Source organism: Martes martes, assembly GCF_963455335.1.
Source record: "Martes martes genome assembly, chromosome: 11".
NCBI lineage: Eukaryota > Metazoa > Chordata > Mammalia > Carnivora > Mustelidae > Martes > Martes martes.
In genome coordinates this window covers 93,268,923-93,292,038 of record NC_137899.1, presented here as the reverse complement: position 1 = coordinate 93,292,038, position 23,116 = coordinate 93,268,923, and the positions used below count along the sequence as shown (strand labels likewise).

The 23,116-nt window shown below is 44.0% G+C and overlaps 1 protein-coding gene across 1 annotated transcript in view; it reads left to right on the top strand.

The window, feature by feature from the left end:
* KIAA1549 overlaps window positions 1-23,116 on the top strand; it is a 135,403-nt gene that overhangs the window by 91,218 nt on the left and 21,069 nt on the right. Inside the window, exons 13-17 of the mRNA XM_080818228.1 lie at window positions 571-776; window positions 2,606-2,829; window positions 3,693-3,846; window positions 9,515-9,832; window positions 18,206-18,252. Of these exons, the coding sequence (XP_080674354.1) occupies window positions 571-776; window positions 2,606-2,829; window positions 3,693-3,846; window positions 9,515-9,832; window positions 18,206-18,252 (949 nt within the window). The remainder of the gene's footprint in view (window positions 1-570; window positions 777-2,605; window positions 2,830-3,692; window positions 3,847-9,514; window positions 9,833-18,205; window positions 18,253-23,116) is intronic.

Below are 23,116 nucleotides of genomic sequence, written 5' to 3'. Positions count from 1 at the left end.
GGGAGGAGAGGGACAGGAAGGCTCCCTGCTGAGCAGAGAGGCCGACATGGGGCTCGAACCCAGGACCTGAGATCACGACCTGAGCCGAAGGCAGACACTTCACTGACTGAGCCACCCAGCCCCCTTGGCGATTTTTAGGGGTACTAGTTTTCTTTTTTTTAAGTGGGAACGAATCCCCCACACGTAGCAGCTTTTTCTTCTTGTGGCTCTTCACCTTGGTTTTCTTGGTGAATCAGAACTCAAAGGCCAGACGCGTTCCGTGCCTGCAGACCCACAGTCCCCTCATCTCCGGTCTTTTCCCCAGTATCATTGCCTTGGTGACTACGTTTATCTCCTTCCAGATGAGAGCGGGAGGTCAGAGCTGCTGCCCGTGTTTCTCTAAAAGTTCCGCGAGCTGCTTAGTGACTCTCTGCACAGCTCCTGCCTTTTTCCTTCTCCCCCCAAAGACTTTGAAACACCTTTAAGCAAAACAGGGCACGTTTTGGCACCAAGTTGCATGAGGACCGATTATTTGCTGTTTCTTTAGGATGGGTTTATTTATTTGTGCTTTTGCTTCCCCTTTTGCTCCAGGGCCACCACCGCCCAGTTCGGGAAATGAGCAGCACTCGTCAGCCTCCATCTTCGAGCACGTGGACAGGCTGTCCCGGTCCTCGGAGGCCAGCCGGCGGGTCCCCAGTAAGATACAGCTGATCGCCATGCAGCCCATCCCGGCACCTCCGGTCCAGCACCCTGGACTGGCCGACCGGGTGGCTGAAACCAACAAAATTAACAAAGAGGTATTTGCTCTTTTTAAAAAGTACATTTATATTTTTAAAAATTCACGTTCTGATTGGGTCAGTGCTTAAAAACAGGTGGGAATTGCAGTGTCGGAAGGTTACTGAGGCGAGGAGCTGCTGACACGTATTCTCCATTTTAAATATGAAGCTGAGTTTTTATTTAGATCCAGTGCCATTCAAGGACACGGGTAGGCGTATGGCAGACGTGCAGAGAGTTGACATAGCAAAGCCCGCTGTCCTTCAGGAGTCCTGCTGTGGCCCTTGGCTGGTGTTTGGGAATTTACATTTCAGAAACATTCCCACTATTCCCAGAACAGAGTGGCTCACCGTGTCCAGATCATTTATGCAAACAGTATGACTTATCTGAACATCTCTTTTCCTTCCGGGACTGTGGAATTTTGGCACATGCTACGCGAAGGGAGCCTGTTGGACCAGCCCCAAGTACGCGCATCCTGGGCTTTGCATCTCTAATGGGCTTCCTTGCTGGACATTTCACATGCGTTGTCACAAATCATTGCTGGAGGAATGAGGCAGCATTGTTCTGTGTGACTCTCCTGGGGAAGGCCTCCTAGAAGCTTGCTCCTGGTTTCCTCCAGAGTTGGCCCCACATGCCATTTCTCTTTGCTTATTTTTATTTGCATCGTTTTGCTATAATAAATGGGACTAGCTGCTGAGTCCTATGAGTTTTCCTAATGAACCTTTGAACCTGGGGTGATCTTTTTTTTTTTTTTTAAAGATTTTATTTATTTTTTTGACAGAGATCACAAGTAGGCAGAGAGTCAGGCAGAGAGAGAGAGAGGAGGAAGCAGGCTCCCTGCTGAGCAGAGAGCCCGATGCGGGGCTTGATCCCGGGACCCTGAGATCATGACCTGAGCCGAAGGCAGAGGCTTAACCCACTGAGCCACCCAGGTGCCCCAAACCTGGGGTGATCTTGAGACCACTGTAGACTTTGTGATCTCTGATAGATCCACTCTGGCCCCAAGGATCCAGTAATACCTTGTAAGATCCTATTCCAGTGAATTGTGGAACAGTGAGTTAGATCCACATTCCTCCTAAGATTCTGGGAACCAGGAGGCCAGGCCAAGTCACTGTTCACTGGGCCTTGAGAGATTCGTCCTAGGCTGGACAGTGAGTGGAGTGAAGCCCCTTTAGGTTTGCACCTAAGGCAGCTCCATGTCTGTCCATTTCCCACCTCTAAGAAACACCTGCTACGGCTGTGAGTTCTGCCAGGGTGAGGTAGTGGAGAACTGGTACAGTTGCAACCCCCTACCTGCTTTAAAGGTGATGCTTAGAGTAGATCCTCTTATAGAAGTTCTACTAAGAGTTCTTAATGGTCTTTCCTTCTTGCTGAGAATGTGTGGTGTGGGTTTGGGGTGGTGTGTGCTGCCTCTGCTCACCAGTGCTGGGGAGCCCCAGCCCTGCACAGCCCCATCCCAACCTCGACCTGTCTCCAGCATCTCCAGTTGCATGTGCCTCTGTGCCCGCCCTAGAGCGGATTCTCCATCTGCCGGAAAGAAGGAAGGGAGTGTGCTCACCAGGCCTGTGGCCCCACAACTTGATAGCATACATTGCCATGTTTTTCTTTTACTCTTTCTAAAATGTAGTTCTTGAAGCATAGCAGGCTAGGGGACCCAGCCCATGGGGATGGCAGGTTCTCTGCCCCCGTGTGTGGGTGTGGCTGTCCGTGTCACACCCTTTGCAGCTTCGCAGGATCCTGGGATGGCTGTCTGGGGGAAAGGGACGCCTTCCCAAGATGCTGTCTCCGCATGGGGGCCAGAAAGCTTCCAGAACATTCCATGTGTCTCCCTTATCTCCCCTTGGCGGTGCAGATCCAGACGGCGCTGCGGCACAAGTCCGAGATCGAGCACCATCGGAACAAGATCCGGCTCCGTGCCAAGCGCCGCGGGCACTACGAGTTCCCGGTGGTGGACGACCTGTCCTCGGGTGACACACGCGAGCGGCACCGTGTGTACCGCAGGGCGCAGATGCAGATTGACAAGATCCTGGACCCCACGGCCAGCGTGCCCTCGGTGTTCATAGAGCCCAGGAAGAGGTGCGCCTCCCCAGCAGAGCCCCCCAGCTTTGCCTTCGGAGGCCCCGGGGGCTCTGCTCCCACTGGGGCTGCTCTCATTCGCCCGCCTGCCACGGAATCTTGTTCCTGGGTGTATTCTGCCTCCTGGACTTCAGCTAGTTGAAATCGACAGTCACTCTTAGTTTCTCAGATGGTTGCCCCCTGGTTTCCCTCCTCCGTGTGCCCTCACCCCTCACCCTCACTCCGGGCATGGGCAGGTCCATTTCTTTTCCCACCGCTGCCCTCAGAGTCTTGGTCTCTCGGTCTTCCAGACCCCTGTCCCTAAGGCACAAGCATTTTCTCTCATCACTGCTCTCATTTATGTCTTGCGCTGTTCAACACCTGCCACGGTTTTGGTTGCCTGCCCTGTGGAGCCTGTGTTCCTGCAACAGGCGGGGCCCTGCCTCTCCACTCTGGCTGCTTTCCACCATCCTGCAGTGTGGACAGTGTCTCCCCACTAGAGGGTCCCTCATTGCCCCCCACATTCATCTGCTTCCTGCTTCTGGCCCTCAGGGTGGTGGTGCCTTCACCTCCGCCTCTCCCTACATCCCTCCCCTCCGTCAGATCCCGCTTGTTCTTCAAGGCCCATCTCGGCCGGAGAGCCAGCCGTGCTGTCAGTAGCTCACACGGACCTTGCCCTTTTCTCTTGTTCCATGCGTTTCATAGGCTCAGGTGGACCGTAGCTTCCTCATGGCAGAGTCTCACACACTGTTTGTACCCTGCAGAGTGTTTACCACAGTGGCCAGCATATCCCAGAGGCTCAGAAAATACTTAATGTGTAGTTGATAAGCTACGGGCAGGAAGGTTTATTTCCTATGAAGATAACCTTTTCTTCCCCCCGGAAGCTCCAGGATAAAGCGATCTCCCAAACCACGCCGGAAACACCAGGTCAATGGCTGTCCCGGCGATGCTGAGAAGGACAGACTCATCACCACAGACAGCGACGGCACTTACAAAAGGCCCCCCGGGGTCCACAACTCTGCCTACATCGGTTGCCCCGTAAGTGATGCCACCTTTTGCTTCTGGGGTCAGGGTGGGGTGGCTCTTAGGGGGAGGAGAGTGAACAGTGGTGGCTGTGGCCCTGTGCGGTGGTGTTGCCAGCTGGGCCCTGAGGTGTGGGGGGAGGCGGCCGGTGGGTCACAGAGCCCAGTGGGCTGCCGAGAGAGCCCCCTGGAAATGTAACTCTTGTGTTGGTCCTTTCTGTATGCAAGCCTGTTTTCTAATGCTTCGGGGTGGGTACTCTTTGAGGTTAACTGGAAAAGAGAAGGGGTTTTTTTTGTTTGTTTGTTTGTTTGTTTTTTGTTTTTTTGGTTTTTATCTTCCCCTGGTCAGATAATTGTTTGGGTTTCTTGGTAAGAGGAGGGATATTTAGAGTTTTGTCTCTCCCTTCTGTTCCTGGAGGGCTAAGAAGATATTTTATTTGCGTGTGTGTGTGTGTGTGTGTGTGTGTATGTGTGTGTGTGTATAATCTGAATGGAAGAAAAAGCTTAATGGAAACTAAGAAATACAGAATTAGATATTTTTGTTTTTGAATGGAAAGGGGCCCACTCCGAATTGCTTGAAGTGTTCAAGGCAGACATTGATGGCATTAAGGCACACATACACAGACCCCATTGAGCCGGGGAGAAAGGGCCCGCCTCCCCAAGGGTCTGAGACACCCCCAGACAGGGAGGGAGCTCCAGATGTGGCCGACTCCATCAGCGCCAGACACACAGTGGACACCTGGAGCTTTGTGCCAGGGGCAAGGCTGACTCGTTGCACAAGACCCCTTCCTCCTTCCAGAGACACTCACAGAGGCATCCTTGTTTAGAGAGAAATCAGGAAAAAACCCCCACATCCTGGGAGAAGGGGTTTGTGACATACAAAATCACTTTGGATAGAGCTTGTGTGCCCTTAGCCTTTGTCTCCTAATGACACAAATAACTAACCCCGAAAGATGCGAAGCCTGATTACACACATATGCCAAACACCGTAATGACACTGGGGCTCAACATCATTAAATCATGATCATCTGAAAGAACCAGACTTTTCCCTGGCAACTTCCTGTCTTTCTAGCGTCCTAAAGACTGGCAGCGCCTGCTTATGGGGATGGGTACAGTCCCGAAGGGTGCAGCCTTCTCCAGACGAGGCTGCTTCGCTCCTGCCTGGAATGAATCCAGCCGGTGGGGAAGGCGCGAGTGAACGCCTCTGACAGGGGAGCCTCCGGCCGTTCTCACAGCAGATGGAGCTCTTGTGCTGCGGTCGTGTCTTGGACAGGTGGTTGTCCGGGCATCTGCGGTGTTTGGCTCCATCTGGGAGGACTGTCCCCTTGGCTCCCCACAGTGGTCACTTGAAGCTTTGGCTTTTGTCTCCCACAGGACTTGTAGGCCTGATGTGTGAAGCAGTGATTAGGAGAAGGGGGGCTTCCTCCCCCCACCCCCGCGCCGCTTACTTCCCTAGTCAGCCCAGCTCCTTCCCTCAAAAGAAATCTGCACCAGTGCTATCTCAACCCTGGCCCCTCTTTTTTTTTTTTAAGTAGCTCCAAGTTCTGTCATCTGATGCCATTGGGTCTTGTGTCTTCCCCTCGATCTCTCCATTTGTCTTCTTCAGTGACCTGAAATCATGCTGCCTTTGCCGGCGGCGGGGGCGGGGGGGATGTGCTGGGGGAACTGGGATCGTCTTTTCACTTCTTGCTTTTTTCTTAGCAGCAAGTGGAGGGTTTCCTCCTTCAGCTGGTGGAAAGAAACCTTTCCCCAGAGAGCACCACTGGCAGTTGGCTGGCTTCATTTTTCAGAGATTCTCTGAAATGAAATTTTTCTCAGATGGACTTTTTACTTTCTGCAAAAATTCTGAAGCGCGTGCTCTCAAATGCAATGCCTTTTTGTGGAACTCCCTTTTTCCTAGGTATTATTTCATTTTGAATATTTTACAACACATTTATTTTTTTTCTTAAATTTTATACTTTGCCCTCAAAATATCTTCTCGTTATGAGCTCTTTTCTCCTAGGGTGGAAGAAATATTCCTGTATTCCTTGGCCACTAGGGTCACGATTATAACTCAGCCCTCGGCACACCACGGGCCTCAGGCCAGATCCGACCAGCGACCAGTTTTTGTGAAGTTTTATTGGAACACCATCGCTCTCGTTCATCTGCGTGTTCTCTCGGGCTACCCCTCTGAGTGGTAGAGTTCTGTAATAGCAACGGAGACGATGTGACTCAGAGCCTGTGATATTTTGCCACTTGGTCCTTTACAGAAAAAGTTTGTCTACCCCGATCTAATTTGTCACCCAAACCTGACCCCTGGGAGAGTAATAGAAGGCTCTGTTAATGATTCTATGGGGACAGCAGGCACAGGCTGAGATGGTCCTCGACTATCCAGGGTGTCTGATCACTCTCTTATAATACTGACAAATGATGCCACATAGCACCAGGATACATCCTTTCCAATGACTGAAGGTAAAAAAGAAATTCCTATGTCCTTCTGAGAAATGACAGGTGGATGCCTCTCGGTGCAAGGGAAACAAATTGACTAATAATGAAATTATCAGACTGAGATTCAAGAGAGCCGAATTCAAATTCCAAAAGGGACCCTGGGTAAATCTTAACATCCGTAGACCACTGTTAATCCGTTTGTTAATTCAGTACCACCCGTCTGTGAAATGCTGTGCAGATGTCGGGATTTAGAAAAACGAACAAGAAAGACCTCTTCTTGGCCTGGAAGGTGCTGGCAGTGGAGCCTGCGGTAGAGGAGACTGTTGTAGGAAGAAAGAACGAGAAGCTATGACTTCCTATGGCCCCGTAGCTCCTTCCCTTCTTGTGGGCATCTTCGGAGCATCACAGCCCGTTTCTTGCAATAAACGTTAAACCGTTGGAATCTCAGTTCAGGCCTGCAGCGTTTTATGTGGCTGCACGCTCGCTTCCTTGCCACGTGGTGTTCTAAAACAAAATTCAGCTGAGTAAATTTGAAGGTCTCATTAGCTTTATTCAGCAGTTCATGAATTGGGCAGCGTCCCCACCCAGCAAGTAGAAAGGAGCTCCGAGGGGCAGTACAAAATGCAAGGTTTTTAGAGACTCAAGGGAGCAGAAAAGGAAGTTTTCTAACAAAGAGTGGATTGTTTCAGGCAAGGTCACCTTTCTTTAGGGGAAAAAGGGGGGGTCTGTTGTGCAGATTACCTCACTAGCGCTGATCAGGAATTTCCAGATCGACTGGTTAAAGGTCACATTCCTGGGAGAGGCTGGAAGTCTTGCTTTGCTCTCTGGGGGCAGTGACTCCATTTGGGCCGGTCCCTCGTTGCTTTCTTGCTTGCTTTTTTGTTTTTTGAAGAAACAGCTGCGCAGCCATTTACTGGAACCACCACTGGGAGCATCCCTTCTGTCTTTGGAAAGACTCATTCACTTACCAGTGGGATGTGTTTACAGGGACACCCACCCTTTTACTCCTCCTGTTAGGTTGGTGACACACTCCTGGCCGCAGTCTGCCTTCTCTATTGCCCAGGAAAACCCAAGAGTGGGAAAAGGGCCTGCACACGGACCTTTCATCCACCTCACCGGGAAAGAAACACAGAGTTCTTCTAGGGCTTCGTCATACATCCCCTTTTGGGGCCCCAAATCCGTACTTAGAATCCCTAGCTGACAGATGTCACTTAGTAGAACCTTTCCTGGCATAGCCCAGTTTGTTTTTTTTATGAGTTTTTTTTAAGATTTTACTTATTTATTTGACAGACAGAGATCACGAGTAGGCAGAGAGGCAGGTGGAGAGAGAGGAAGGGAAGCAGGCTCCCCACTGAGCAGAGAGCCCCATGCGGGGCTCGATCCCAGGGATCATGACCTGAGATCGTGACCTGGGATCATGAGCTGAAGGCAGAAGCTTTAACCCACTGATCCACCCAGGTGCCCCGGCATAGCCTAGTTTTAAGGAAATAGACTTCTGGGGCTAAAGGGTCCCGCCCACAGCAGGGAGACCTCCCACTCGCTGCTAGGAGGGGTAGGGCACCCGCCCCATCTCAGGAGGGCAGTCCCGGCTCAAGGTCAGTGGTTTCCATGGATGAGTCGGGGCCTGGTGATGCCACAGGTTCAGAATCAGCCAGGAGAATCCGGAAATCTGAGCTTTAGTATGAAATTTTCAGATTTTAAGAAATATTGACTCTTTATTTATTTTCGATGGCACAGGCCAAGCATAACAGGTCTCTGGGCCATGTGTAGTGTGCCAGTCTGTGGTCTGGTTTTCTGTCTGGAGTTAACTGACTGCTGCCCTTCAGTGTTCATGGCTGGCTTGGATAATAATGGATTATCCATTGGACGGAACCTAATCATGAAGAAGCATTTTATTATTTTATTTTTTTCAAGATTTTATTTATTTATTTGACAGAGAGAGAGAGAGAGAAAACACAGGCAGGAGGAGTAGCAGAGGGAGAGGGAGAAGCAGGCTCCCCATTGAGCAGGGACCCGATGTGGGGCTCCATCCCAGGACCCCGGGATCATGACCTGAGCTGATGGCAGCTGCTTAACCGACTGAGCCACCCAGGGACCCCATGAAGAAGCATTTTAGACAGTTGTCTGAGAGTAAGGATGTGTCTGTGGAACAGAGATTTTTCTTTGTAAAAGTTATTGATCCAAACATCGATACAGACAAGAATGTCTTCTTCCAACCAGCTGAGCCAAACTGGGCCAGCTGGGCGAGCAAAGCATTCTAGGTACAAGGCGCCCACCCTTCCTCATGGAAGACGCAGGATCACCAGTCCCTCGTGCAGAGCCCCTCCTCTTCTCAGGGTGTCACTGACAGTAACTGTGACGGTGCGCTTCTGGCACCAGCGACACCAGGAAGACCTCTCCTTACAGTAGTGTCCTCTTTGTCTCTTGGGAGTTGACTCTGTGTATATGACAACAGTATTTTTCTCATAAAGCAGTATCAGGAAATAAGATTTTAAGAAACCTTAGTTGTTACTTTTATCCCTGACTCTTTGACAGTAGGCGTAGAATATAAGTTAAACCTTTCTGGGTGACTCATGTTATCCAGAGGTAACTCCATTTGAAAGACGTGTGGTTTCTGAATAAACACTTTCTGTTTACTATTATAAGCAGTTGTTATAATAAGTATTAGAGTTGTTTATACACAGACAGGTACGATATGGTGGTGACTTTGAACTCTTCTGGGTGGTATGTAGGGCGACTTTTTCTTACTATAGTCGATAGACTGCTTTAGTTTTTGGTATGTGTGAAAAGTTGACTTGGTATTTTAGTATACAAGACTCTGAGACATTTTTTGGCTTCTTAGGGGCATTTAATAAAAATACATATTTGCAGGTATTGACCTGCATTTCAGATAGTGGGTGAGTTCTTTTGTTTTTTTTTTTTTTAAAGATTTTTATTTTTTGACAGAGACAGCAAGAGAGGGAACACAAGCAGGGGCAGACACTCAACCACTGAGCCACACAGGCACCCCCAGATAGTTGGTTGAGTTTTGGTGGCCAAATGATTGTTGACTGTTTTCACTTTTTTCTCTCATCCTGATTTAAGCTCCCCCTGCCACTGCTACCCTGTAGCTGTCATTTAAAAAATTCTTACAGTAAACTTTTTCCTCAATGTCAATGAAAGTTATTAAATCCCATTTTGGCCCTGTGGTCGTGTCTTTGCGTCACCACAGAAGTCACCTCTGATCCTCCTTCCCTTTGCTCTTTGCCTTGCTGCAGTCCGATCCTGACCTCCCGGCCGACGTACAGACACCGTCCTCAGCTGAGCTGGGGAGGTATCCAGGCCTGCCCTTCCCAGCCTCCCAGTATATCCCGCCCCAGCCGTCAATCGAGGAGGCGCGCCAGACCATGCACTCCCTCCTGGACGACGCCTTTGCCCTCGTGGCCCCCAGCAGCCAGCCTGCCAGTGCTGCGGTCGCAGGCCCTGGGGTCCCAGCCGTCCTGCCTGTGAACAGCACCCCTTCCCGGGATGAGAGGCGAGCCACCCAATGGGGGTCCTTCTACAGCTCTGCTCAGACGGCCAACAACCCATGTAGCGTAAGTACTGGCCTTCTAGAATTCTCTCATGGGCCAGATGTTGAAACCTTGTTGCCTGACTCCCTCCATTTCAGAATCACCACAATAACACTTATTTCATTTGATAAGAATTAAAGCTTGGCAGAGGGGTCTCAGTTTTCAGTATTTTTTCCTGAGTTAATTCTTAATGTTGGAAGCACCCTTTTATGCAACTCTGGTATTTAATGGGAGTCTCTTCCTGGGTTCCCTTCAGTGCCATGAGATGGAGATGAGGTAACTGTCAAAGCATATTCTCATTGATGTCTTTATAAAAGGTGCAGCTTAGAATGTACCAAGTCATTAGGCTTCTTCTTAGAAGGCCTCCTGGGACTGGAGTGGTCCTCAAGGCTCCAGGAGTATGGGCACAAGGCAAGGACAACCATTCCAAATATCAGGTTTCCATCTTAGGACTTAATATTTTAGGATTCCATCTTCCATTGTTATCCTTTTTTTTTTTTTTTCCCCATATTCCATCAGTCCTGTCCAATGTGTCTTCTCAAAACATGGGGTAAGGGGTAAAACTGAAGGATGTAAAATTAAATATTTTTTTGCTAATTCCAGATTGGATGATTGAACTAAAACATTCAACTCTGGAGGGAAGTTAATTAGACCCAGTTTCTCAAGGAGTGCGTACACTGGGTCATCTGATTTTGTTACCCATATTAAGGTGAAATTGGGTGGTCATGAACACACGTTAAAGGAATCTTCGTCTCTGAAATTGTTTTGAATTTTCGAAGTATGTGGTTAGTAATAGATTGTTTCCTTCAATAACTGCTACCATGTGGGGAAAAATATCATTCCATCTCATTGTTTTTAATGTTACAACTATAAATATTAAATACTTCATATTTATAATGGTAGTTTATAACCTTTAAGGAAATGAGTGATGCAGAACGAACTCTTTGATAAATTGAATATGGCTTCAGCTGCTGTCTCTTCATTTTAAGCTTCTTTCACTTGTTTATTCATCCAGGGAGCTTTATGGAGCATCTGCTGTGTTTGGGTATTCTGCTGGGTGTTGGGGATACAGCAGTGCAAAATGCACAACTCCAACTTCTGTATTACAGCAGGGGGTATGTGGAAAAATTGAAGCAGTTATTTTAAAACTGCATGGTGGGTGCCTTGGCAGGGGTAGAGTACAGCCAGGGAGCACCTGCCTGAGCTGTCAGGTGTTTAGAAGGATTCTGTGGCTAAAATGGCATCAAAGCGGAAGTCTGAAGGTTAATTAATGTAGAGAAACATGGCAGAGACAGAATTAAAAGTATCCAGTACAAACTTCTTCTGAACAAGATGGAGGAACAAGGTTGGATTACCTCCCTTCCAGAAACAACTAAGATAACAAGGAGGGAAAAATACATAAATATACATATCTGTGGGTTTTCATAACCCTGGGCATTAGGCAGCAATGGAGAGGAATTGCTAAGAAATGGGTTGAGCTATACACTTATTCCAGTTCGTTATCTTGAGAGAGTTTCTAGCTGCAGGTGTAGGGAGGGAGACCCTCAGGCAGAGCATTGTATTCTCTCTGAGTTGAGAAAGATAGAATTGGAGACTAGGGAGGAAAAGATAGCTAGATTTCACAACAGGAAGTACAAGAAAGCTGAGAATTTTAGAGATCTGCAGGGAACCTTCTTCTGAGTACTGACCAGTTTAAGGGTATGAGGAAACTACCTAAGACTGGGGAAAGAACCACCACCTAAACAGTCCTCAGAGCTCACACAGGTGTGGAAATAAGTCCCTACTGTAGAATGAATTGTGTATCCCCAAATCCAAATGTTGAAGTATAAACCCCCTGTGGCTATATTGGAGCTGGGATATTTAAGAAGGTGACTAAGGTTAAATGAGGTCATAAGGTTGGAGCCCTGATCTGATAGAACTGGCACCCTTATAAGAAGAAGAGATACCAGGGATGCCTGGGTGGCTCAGTGGGTTAAAGCCTCTGCCTTCGGCTCAGGTCATGATCCCAAGGACCTGGGATCGAGCCCCGCATCAGGCTCTCTGCTCAATGGGGAGCCTGCTTCCACCTCTCTCTCTCTGCCTGCCTCTCTGCCTACTTGTGATCTCTGCCTGTCAAATAAATAAATAAATAAAAATCTTAAAAAGGAGAAGAAGAAGAAGAAGAAGAAGAAGAAGAAGAAGAAGAAGTAGAGGAGACACCAGAGCTCACTCTCTCTGCCATCTGAGGATACAGCAAGAAGGTGGCTGTCTATAAGGCAGAAAGAGAGCTCTCACCATAAACCAAACCCTGCTGGAAATTTGATCTTGGACTTTCAGACCTACAGAACTGCAAGAAAATACATTTCTGTTGTTGAAGCCACCCATTCTGTGGTATTTTGTTATGACGGCCCAAGCTGATGATTACAGTTCCTTTCCTTCCAGAGCAGAAAACTGCATAATTCATGGAGCACCAGTTAGGTTACTCAGAAGGGACATCAGTTTGCTTCAGTAGCGGGACAAAACCCGCCCCAGATTAAAGCTTCCCTAGTTCTGCCTAACAAAGCAAAAAACAATATGTGAACCCAAACAAAGCTCAAGAATATTTATAAAAATCCAAAAATACATAGCACTCAACAAGTTAAAATTAATAAGGTCTGAAATCTAATCAAAACTAGCCACATAAGCAAAGACTCAGGAAAATGACACAGAAGTAGTAGACAAGGATTTTTAAAAGAATAGACAAATGGAAAACAGACACCAAGATGTTAGACTTAAATTCAGCCCTATCAATAATCACATTAAATATGAATGGTCTAAATATTCCTATTATAGGGCAACTATCAGTGGAATAAAACTCACAATCTAATTATCTGTTGCCCACAAGACACATCAATATAAAGCCACAAATAGGTTAAAAGTATGGAGAAAGAAAAAAAAAGTCTGGAGATAGATGAACTGTGTTAACACTAATCACAAGAAACTGGAGTGGCTCTATTAATGTTAGCCAAAATGATTTCATAGTAAAGAATATTACACAGGGATCATTTTATAGTAATGTATTAGTTCATCAGGAAGACATAAAATCCTAAATGTTTATGTGCCTATGACAGAGAATCAAAATATGGGAAGTAAAAACTAATAGAACTTTACACAGAAATAAAGCCATTGTTATAGGCAGAGACTCCAACACTTCTCTTTCAGTAATTGAGAGAATGAGTATATAGAGAAAACTTGAACAAGTCTTGCATTCATACTGATTATGAGCTTGAACTGATTGACATTTATAAAGGGCTTTACCCAAGAAGAGCAGAAAGAGTGTACTGTATTTATATGGTGGGATACTACTCATTAATAAAGAGGAATGAATTATTTATACGTATGACAATTATTTATACATATGACAACATGGTTGGTCTCAGATTAGTTATGCTGCGGGAAAGGAGCCCCCCCCCAAAAGTGCATATTGTATGATTCCATTTATATGTAATTATATGTAATTCCAGAAAATGCAAACTACTTTATAGTGACAAAAAGCAGATCAGTGGTTGCCTAGGGATGGAGTGAATTTGGGAAAGGTTATGGGACAGAGGGATTACAGAGGGGCACCAGGAAGCTTGGGTGGTGACGGATATGTTCATTATCTGGTTTATGAACATGGTTTGTGGGTACCAACATTTGCCAAAACTTAAAAATTTGTATACTTGAACATGTACAGTTCATTGTGTGTCAATTATAATGACATGAGGCTGTTAAAATTTTTGCTCCAAAATGTTTTTAACAATGAAATTGGTTTTGGGGGACTAATACAGGGTGAGAAGTAGGAGTGGTGAGACATGAGGCAGGAGAGAAAAAGCAGGAAGCTGTTGGGACAGAGCCTAGACCTCATCCCGAGGGTAATGGTCAGACACTGAAGGGTTTTGAACACTCTAAAGACATAATTCAGTGTGCCTTTTTGACAGATTGCTCTCATTTTAGATTGGAGAATGGTTTGTCAGAATGCAAGACCAGAAGCAGGGAGACATTTAGAAGGTTTTCATAGTAATCTTGGTGAGTGATGTTGGTGGCCCCAACTAGCATCATGTAGTGAGTGGATTCCAGAGGAAGAATATTCATGTCCTCAGTGTGTTTAATTGCTGATGGCACTGAGCCAGCCTAGAGGGAGAGTTCAATGGTACAGGAAGGGGGATCCAGAGTACTGAAGGAGGAATTGTCTTTAGAAATGAGGGGATATATTTCTTCCAACTTAATAGCCGGAGTGGGGAGGAGTTGGGTGCAGATATAATCATGTTTGTAGTGGGTGACAAGAAGTTGAGGGACCTCCCATCTCATTGTGGCTTCTATTTTTCACAGTGGAGAAAGCAGAATCACTTACTGAGAATGATGCAAGTGTGGCAGGGCAAGAGATTCGAGGGAGAGCAGAGATTGTGGATACTTTTTGTAGAGAATGAAAGAAGACCATTTAGGGACATAAGAGTAATTACTTAGTGGCATTGAAGCTCCTGTTGAGATTGGCTGTCACGAAATTATAGTGGCACGAATTAAAGTTCTGGATTTTTGTTGATCAGCATTTGGATATGCAGGTGGAGACAAGGAGAAAATGGGCAGTTGGATTGATCTGAGAGTAGAGGTTTCTCAGGCAAATGTGATGAAACGACAAGGGGCAAGATATGTGCAGACTAGAGGGTGCAGAGCACCTGGGTGGCACAGTGGTTAAGTGCCTGCCTTTGGCTTAGGTCATGGTCCTGGGATTGAGCCCCACATCGGGCTCCCTGCTCAGCGGGAAGCCTACCTCTCCCTCTCCCGCTCCCCCTACTTGTGTTCCCTCTCTTGCTGTGCCTCTCTCTGTCAAATAAATAAATAAAATCTTAAAAAAAAAAAAAAAAGGTGAGAGGCTGCAGTTGAAGTGGCAGTAGATCATACACTGCAGGGCAAAGACGGGGAGTTGGGGTCCATTCAACATGCTGCAGCTTTGTGGGTTCTCCCTCTAGCATCCTCGGCATCATGTGGGTTGGATCCACTCTCATCTCTCACCACCACTGCAGGAGTTCCTGATTGTTTTCTGGCTCCAGTCTTGAATGTAGGATATGAGGGTGGTGGCTGACCTGTAAAATGCCATTTATTGCTGTTGAGCAGGCTGGGGAGCGGAGAGGCTGACATATCTGTGGCCATCTTAATTTCCCCTTTCCTGGTAAGGGCTGTGTGTACCCTACCTGCTAGGAAGCCTAAATAATTCTGGGCACTCAGCTAGTTTTTCTGAATCATTTCCCCCCATGAATAGGCAGTGTCCATTGGATCTTCAGATTCAGCTTTTTCATTCACTTTAGGGAAGCTTTCTTTAATATCTAAATCAATTTTCTTACTCTCTTCTTATTTATTGGAGTCGAAGATACCAATTATCTTTGTGTTGGCTCATCTTTGTTTTCTGTACCTATCCTTTCATTCTCTAATGGCTTTAGCTACTTCGTCCTGGTTTCTCTGCCTTCTTTATGATTATCATGGGCCTTTTGTCTGTGGCATTGATTTGATTTGGAGCCGTATCTATTCTTTTCCCCACTAGTTGATTTCTTAGAGTCATAAAGGCATTGTTTCGGTCCTCAAATAATTTCCGTCAATAATTAGGTCCCAAATTATTTCAGTTCTCTGGTCTCCCATTTCCATTCATTCTATTCTTTTATCATCTCATCTTTGAACTTAAAAAAAGTAATGGCTATTCTTATTATTTACCATTATGCAGCCACAGTCCTTTTTTATTCCTTGGCTGCTAGTTCTCTCAGTTTATGGCATGAATCTGTTCCTTTCTTTGCTTGTTTGGTTTCTGCTGGTGAATTTTAGCAATAATTTTTGATTGATTTGTGTTATTATTTTTATTATTTTTTCATTGTTCATAGATTTTGGAGATGAACAATCCACAATAACACCTTAATCTACCATCTTAACCAGGAACTCAAATCCATAGCAAGATTTTTATAAACACTCTTAAGAGAGTGGTTTTCTCGTCCTAGACCTTGGATATTACCCTTATTTGTTTTGATAATGATAGCTGTTTAATCTAGTGGAAAAGCAAAATCATTGGCTATATCTGTGCATATCTAATATAATTTGATGATGTTTATAAATTGGTCATAAATTACTGTTTGTTGCCAGGAGGAACCTGATCACCCTTTATTCCCTCCTTTGACTACAGTAAAAACATAATAATGTAGATCTCAGGATGTCCTCAGTTACCACGTGAACCTTATTTACCATGTAATGACATTTTTTCATCCTTTTTTTTTTTTTTTTTTTTGCCAGTGTAAGGGTGTTAGTTGTGCATTGGCGAGAAGGCTACTTAATAGGTGATGGCTATAGCTTTCCTGAGTAATGTTAACCTCTCTGGAGCTGTCTTCTAAGTACCAAGTATGGATGTCTGAACATTTTATAAGCAGACCCATCCCAGTCTCCACCAACGATTTAACATGTCTTTCTTGCTCTATTGCCTGTTCTATACTGAATAGAAGGAAGGGATGCATTAAAATGGGATTTCATTTGATATCACTGGTTGAAACCTTAACATTCTATTATGTTGCCCAAAGTTTTATATAGCTGTGACCCACTTAAACACCTATCATTATGTCTCTGATTTTTTTTTAATCCTTTTCACTGGGGCATGCACTACTGAAAAAATCACTTCCTTTTTCTGATTACAATAAAGTTGAAATCCCTCGTACCATAATAACAAAACAGGTAGAGTAGACGGCTCGTTTTCACTGTTCTGTTAGTTTATCACTTACTGGACCTCCTGAAATCCTGGTATGTAAACTTTGATCTTTTTTGTTTTGTTTTATTTTGCACATGAGTATGTTTAAAAAAAATCAAGACGGCTGAAAAACAGGGACCACTGTGAATAATCTTTATCTGGTCTCAGTTTTCCCTTTAATTATTTGAGAAGGAATCGAAACTCCTCTTCTTCTATTCTTCCCTTCTTCCATAATCCCCTTTGCCTGTTTGACCTCAGCTGGGGAAATGTACAAGGTTCTCTTCTCCCTCCCTCTGCCAAGGAGGTGGAAGCAGAGAGGGTCAGAAGATGGAAGTAATTTAAGCACAGTTTCATACATAATAATCCCTTCAAACTGTATGAGGTATAGGGTTCATTCTATCCTCCTTGGCATCAGGAAATAGGCCCAGGGAAGTTGAGTAGCTTGGCTAGTCTGTTTGACTCCAAATCCTCTACTTTTCTTCACAAAGTAGAGATTTATTCAAGGGGGGTATATCTGGTTTGGGAACCATGGGCCTTGCAGTGCTGTGGTTAAAACCTGGTCTTTTGAGTCAGAAAGACTTACTAGGAGGAAATTACTTAACTTCCTTGTACGTTAATTTCATCTATAAAACGAAGCTGGTGAGCCCTTTGTTTCTGTTACTGGGGCCAGAGTTAGCACTCATCGTGCTTACCACAAAATACTAATTCATTAAATGGCAGCTTAAAATATATCTAATATGAGAGCAGGTTCAGAAGCATGGCTGACTTAGTAACTTCACTTGAAGCTATGGATCCTGGACAACCAGTTGGTTCAAGCTGACTGCAGTTGGACGGACTCTGGCCAGAGTAACTGCTTGTTAAATCTGATTCCCAAATAGCGATTCACTGCTGTTGAAAGGAGTGTTGAAGTAGGAGTCCCAGGAATGTTAGAGTCAGGATGTGTTGATATCACGAGGAACACAACATAGATACATGTTTCTTTAAATTTGCTGCCGTATCGGTGTTGTTTTAGCCAAAGAACACATGGTTAGCTGAGATTAGCTCAAGTAAAAAGAGTTGATTGATGGATATAGGCACTGGGTAGAACATAAGGACAGGAGTATGGCTGAGACTCCTTGGAACCAGACATGTTTCAGAAACTGAAAGTGTTAACCTCATCTTTAAGCATCTGTCTAACTTCTGGTTCTTGTTGTATTCTTTCTCTTTTCACAATGTTCTACAACATAGTACAACACTCACATACTTTAGTTTTGTGGGTGTGTTTGGATTGCTGCTGGAAACCCACTGGCTCTGGTGAACATCGGGGCTCATGCGGGTAGAGTCATTTGTTCTCATTGTGACCACAAAGGCCTATCTTTTTAGCAGAAGATACAGATTTGTAGAGAATGCGCCTGTAGGGAAAAACAGAGACCAGGAGGCTGTTACTCATATTTTCAAAAAAGAAAGAAAGGTCTAGACATGAGTTGTGGGTTTTTTTGTTTTTTTTTTTTTTTAAAGCATGGTAGTTTCAGTTCCCCAGGCTGAAACGTCTGGCGTTATTGATGGCAGAATGACATGCCAGCTGTTTTATGAGAAAATAATTCTCTTGAGAGTCAATCCTGCAAACCCAAATTTGTATGTTTGCTATTGTCACTTTCTAATAAATGTGGAATGTTAATCTTCATCTTTTGGTTTTCTTCCAGAGATATGAAGACTATGGAATGACTCCCCCAACAGGCCCATTGCCGAGGTAAAGTTTTTAGGAGAAAATGCATTAGGACTTCCTCACATAAACTTTTAAAAATTTTGTAAACTCACTTTTTTGAGCTAATATTTAGAGCAGATGAAAACTTCAGAGTTGTGTGTTCTCTCGGGCTAATCTGAAGAGGAGAAAAAAGGTGAAATTTAAGGTCTGCTTCCAATAATGACAGACTAGATAATTTGCTGAGGGCAACTAGAAAAGCTAGACAAGATGTTAAAATAAAACAAAACCAAACCCAGATAGCTAACAGGACAGTGAAGTGGTATGGGGCCAAGATCCAGGAAATCCAGAGAGATGAGCCCTGCCTTTTGGGCGAAAATTTTCCCAGGGGCACCTGCTGATTCCAAAGGAGGTAACTGAGAAGGTGAGCAGGACTTTGGACAGACTCATGCAGCTTGGAGTCTTAAAAATTCGACATAGTGAAAGTTGTGGGATACATCTCAAGGCATGCTCAGGGGGGAGTTTGATGCTTTAAGTGAATCAAAATATATTTGAAAAGAAAAATGGCTGAAAACCAGTGATCTAAGCATCTATCTCAATGTTAAAAAAAAACACACACATCTAATTAAACCTAAAGTAAGTAGAAGGAAGGAAATAATAAAAATAAGAATAGAAATTAAAGAAAGGGGCGCCGGGTAGCTCAGTCGGTTGAGCATCTTCCTTCAGCTCAGGTCATGATCTCAGGGTCCTGGGATCGAGCCTCGTGTTGGGCTTCCTCCTCTCCCTCTGCTTGTGCGCGCTCTCTCTCTCTGTCTCTCTTGCTCACTTTCTCTCAAATAAATAAAATCGAAAAAAAATTAATAAATAAAAAGAAATTAATGAAATAGAAAAACAAATACCATAATAGGGGAGATTGGCAAAACTAGAAGTTGGTTCTTTGAGAGAAGCTAATAAAATTGGTAAATCCCTGGAGAGCTTGAGCAAGTAAGCTGCATATCATTATCACTGACGGGAATGAAAAAGGACATATTAATCCAGATCTTTGAAAAACAAAAAAGATTTTGACAGATTTTTAAAAAGACTTCACAGAGGTTAGGAAGATTTTATGAACGCATTTTTGTTAAATTTAAAATGGAAAGTAGGTCAGTTAAGCCTCTGCCTTTGGCTCAGGTCATGATCCCAGGGTCCTGAGATCTAGTTCTGCATCTGGCTCCTTTCTTGGCAGGAAGTCTGCTTCTCCCTCTACCCCTTCCACCTGCTTGTGCTTACTCTCTGTCTCATGTTCTCTCTCACATTCTCTCTCTCAAATAAATAAATAAAATCTTTAAGAAAAAATTCTTAAATGGAAAAATTCTGGGGCATCTGGTTGGCTCAGTCAGTGAGCATCCGACCCTTGATCTCAGGGTTGTGATAGGAGGCCCATGCTGGGGTTAGAACTTATCAAGAAATAAATTAAATTGAAAAAAAAAATTTTTTTTTTCAAAATAAGATGGATGGGAAAATTTCTAGAAAGAAAGCCTAAATTATCATATAACTATTAAAGAAATTGAAATCATTCCTAAAATTCTTCCCACAAAGAAAACTTTGGGCTTCAATGATGAATTCTACCAAAAACACGAAAGGAAGTACACATGCCAGTGTCCTATGAATTATCTATAGAGTATAAGAACAGAGAATGCTCCCTACCTCATTCTTTAGGACTGCATAACCTTTATCTTTTATTTTTTTATTTGACAAAGAGGGAGAGAGCGCAAGAGAGAGCACAAGTAGGGGAAGTAGCAGGCAGAGGCAGAGGGAGAAGCAAGCTCTCTGCTGAGCAGGGAGCCCAATGAGGGACTTGATCCTAGAATCCTGGAATCATGACCTGAGCCGAAGGCAGACACTAACAACCGAGCCATCCAGATGCCCCAAGACTGCATAACCTTGATATCAAGGATGAGACAAGGACAGGGAAATTGCAGGAAAGAAGACATTAAAGGTTCATGAGTTTTACTCATGAGCATAGATGCAGAAACTTGAAACCAAATATTAGCAAACATATCCAGCATTGTATATGAGAGGATATCATATCACAGCCAAACTGGATTTATTCCAACAATGCAAGGGCAATTTAACATTTCAGAAAATCAGCCAATCTAATTCACTACCTTGAGGAGAAAAAAAGAGGGAAATCTCATTTCACTAAATAGAGCATTTGATAAAATTCATCATCCATTCGTGGTAAAAATCTTAGCAAGCAGAGAATAGAAGCAACCTTGTCTAATCTGATAAGAGTTATCTCAGCAAATATGACTTAAGGTTGAAATGTTGAAAGTTCTCCTTTTGAGAGTAGAAGCAAGACAAAGATAGCTGCTTCTATTACCTCTGTTGCCCTGGGGGTCTACATTGCCCTGGGGGTCTAGATGATATAATGAAACAAATAAAAAGAAAGAAACAAAAATATTAAGGAATTCAAGAAAAGAAATAATACTGTTATTATTCTCAAATGATATATTTTTTTAAGTAAAATCCTCAAATGTCAAGTTGAGGTAAAGTGGGGGGACTGGGGGGTAGGGAAGGAAAAAATGAAACAAGATGGGACTGGGGAGGGAGACAAATGATAAGAAACTGTTAATCTCACAAAACAAACTGAGGGTTGCCCGGGGGAGTTGGGTAGGGAGAGGGTGGTTGGGTTATGGACTTTGGGGAAGGTATGTGCTATGGTGAGTTCTGTGAAGTGTGTAAACCTGGCGATTCACAGATCTTTACCCCCGGGGCTAATAATACATTATATGTTAATAAAAAAGAGAAGAAAATCCTCAAATGTCAACACATAAATTGTTAGAATTAAGAGAATTTAACAAGATAGATAAATTACAAAATAGCTAGGTATAAGATCCGCATACAAAAATCTGTTTTATTTCTGTTTATGTGCAACAAACAAAATAAAAACTTTTAAAGATACTACCCAAAATAGCATTAAGAAATATAAAATATCTCAGAATTAACCTCACAAAAAGTAGCTAAGCCCTGTAAAGAAAGTGTTCATGGATTGGGCAACTAACTGCATTTAAAATATCAGTCTCCCGTAAGTGATGTACAGATTCATTTTGATCCCATTCAAAATCCTCGTAGTTTGTTGTCTTTAAAGAAATATGTGGAGACCGACAAGCTGATTTTAAAATGTATGTGGAAATGCAAAGGGCCAGTAATACTCAAGACATTTTGAGAAAAAGAATAATATGTGAGGACTGTTCTAAAGGTTGTAACTTACTATAAGGTAATGAAGACATTGTGCTATCACCGTAAAACTAGACAAATAGACCAGAGGAACAGAATAAAGAGTCCATAAGCAGATCCACAGGAGTGGACAAATGATTTATTACAAAGGAATTACAAAGAAGAAGTAGGAATGTTACCTGCTTCCTCATTTTTTTCTGTTCTTTCTTTGCCCACATTTTCAGAGGGGCTTGTTTTATTCTCCCCCAATGCCCTCCCCAGCCCAGGCACTGCTTCATGGTCCAAAAACAACAAAAGTAAAGAGAGCGCATGAAGATTAGGTGATCTGGGGCCGAAGTTAATGATGGGGGGTGATCTGATCTGGTTTGCCCAGTTCAGTTCAGTTTACACCTGTTTTTTAGTGTAATTATTAATCACTTGGACTCTCAAAGGCATTCTGGTTTGGATGGCCAATTTTATGCTTACTCAAGTTAAAGGATTCTGGGGGATTGGGATCCAACTGAACTGTGTACACACAATTTAGGATAAAAAGGGTGCACATGTAGCCAGGAGGAGGATAACTGGGTAAAGTAGAAATAACTAAAGGGCAAGAGCTAGTTCTTGGGTAGGTGGTCAAGAGATTATGACTTGATTAGGTGAACTGCAGGATACAGGTGTGGAAGGAGAAACATGCTTTCGTGTTACGCTCTCAGATCCGTAAGGTCAGAAATGTCAGGCATCTCTCTCCGAGGTCAACCTAAAACAGTAGCAGTGATCTACAGATAGCAATATAAATAGCCCGGGCTTCAGTTGACAGGAGGTGCTCCAGAAATAAGACTATAGGGTAGGGGCAAACCAGTCTGTGTTCTCGTCAAACTAGTTTGATCTGTTGATTACTGGTTGACTGTCATTTGCAAAGAGCTATAATTAGACTATCATATTTTTTTATTCTTGAGTTTCTTTAGAAGAGTGGTTCTCAAGGTGGAATTCTCAGACCCCTAGAGGGTCCTCGACACCCTTTGGGTGGGTGGGGTCTCTGAAGTCAAAACTGTGTTTCATAATAATATTAAAGCATTATTTGACCTTTTTTTTTTTTTTTTTAATTGTGTTGATGCCTATACTGAGGGGCAGAAGCCGTGGTGGATGAAACTGCTGGAGCCTTAACCCGAGTCAAGGCAGAGGCACCAAATGGCCTGAATGTCCTCATATTCCTCACCACCATGCAGTCCGACTTTTAAAAATGCCAGTTTGTTAGTTATGTTAGCGTGTCCTTGATGAAGTAGTACAAATTATTAATTTTATTAAAAGTAAACCCTTGAGTCTTTAATCACAAAAGAGGACAAAAGAGGAAATACATATAAAGCGCTTTGTACAGTATGGAATTTTGAAGGACAAGCACCTGTTCAGGTGTTTGTGTTGAGAACTGATCTGTACTGCTGCTTGGTTTTCCGTTTGCATTGTCAATTGGCAGACATCGTTATTCAGACTTGCGCTGCTTGGCAGACACTGTCTTGAGAATGAAGGAAGTGAGCCTGTCACTTCAAGAAAAATAACTGACAGGATTTGTTGTCAATGATAAAATTTGAGCTTTCAAGTGAAAATTTGATTTTTGTCTGCCACTGGGCGCTTGACAACTTCCTAGTACTTAAAAGACTGTTTTGCTGAGCTCAGTGGTGATATTAATGAATTAATTTTTTTTGGTACTACCAAATGA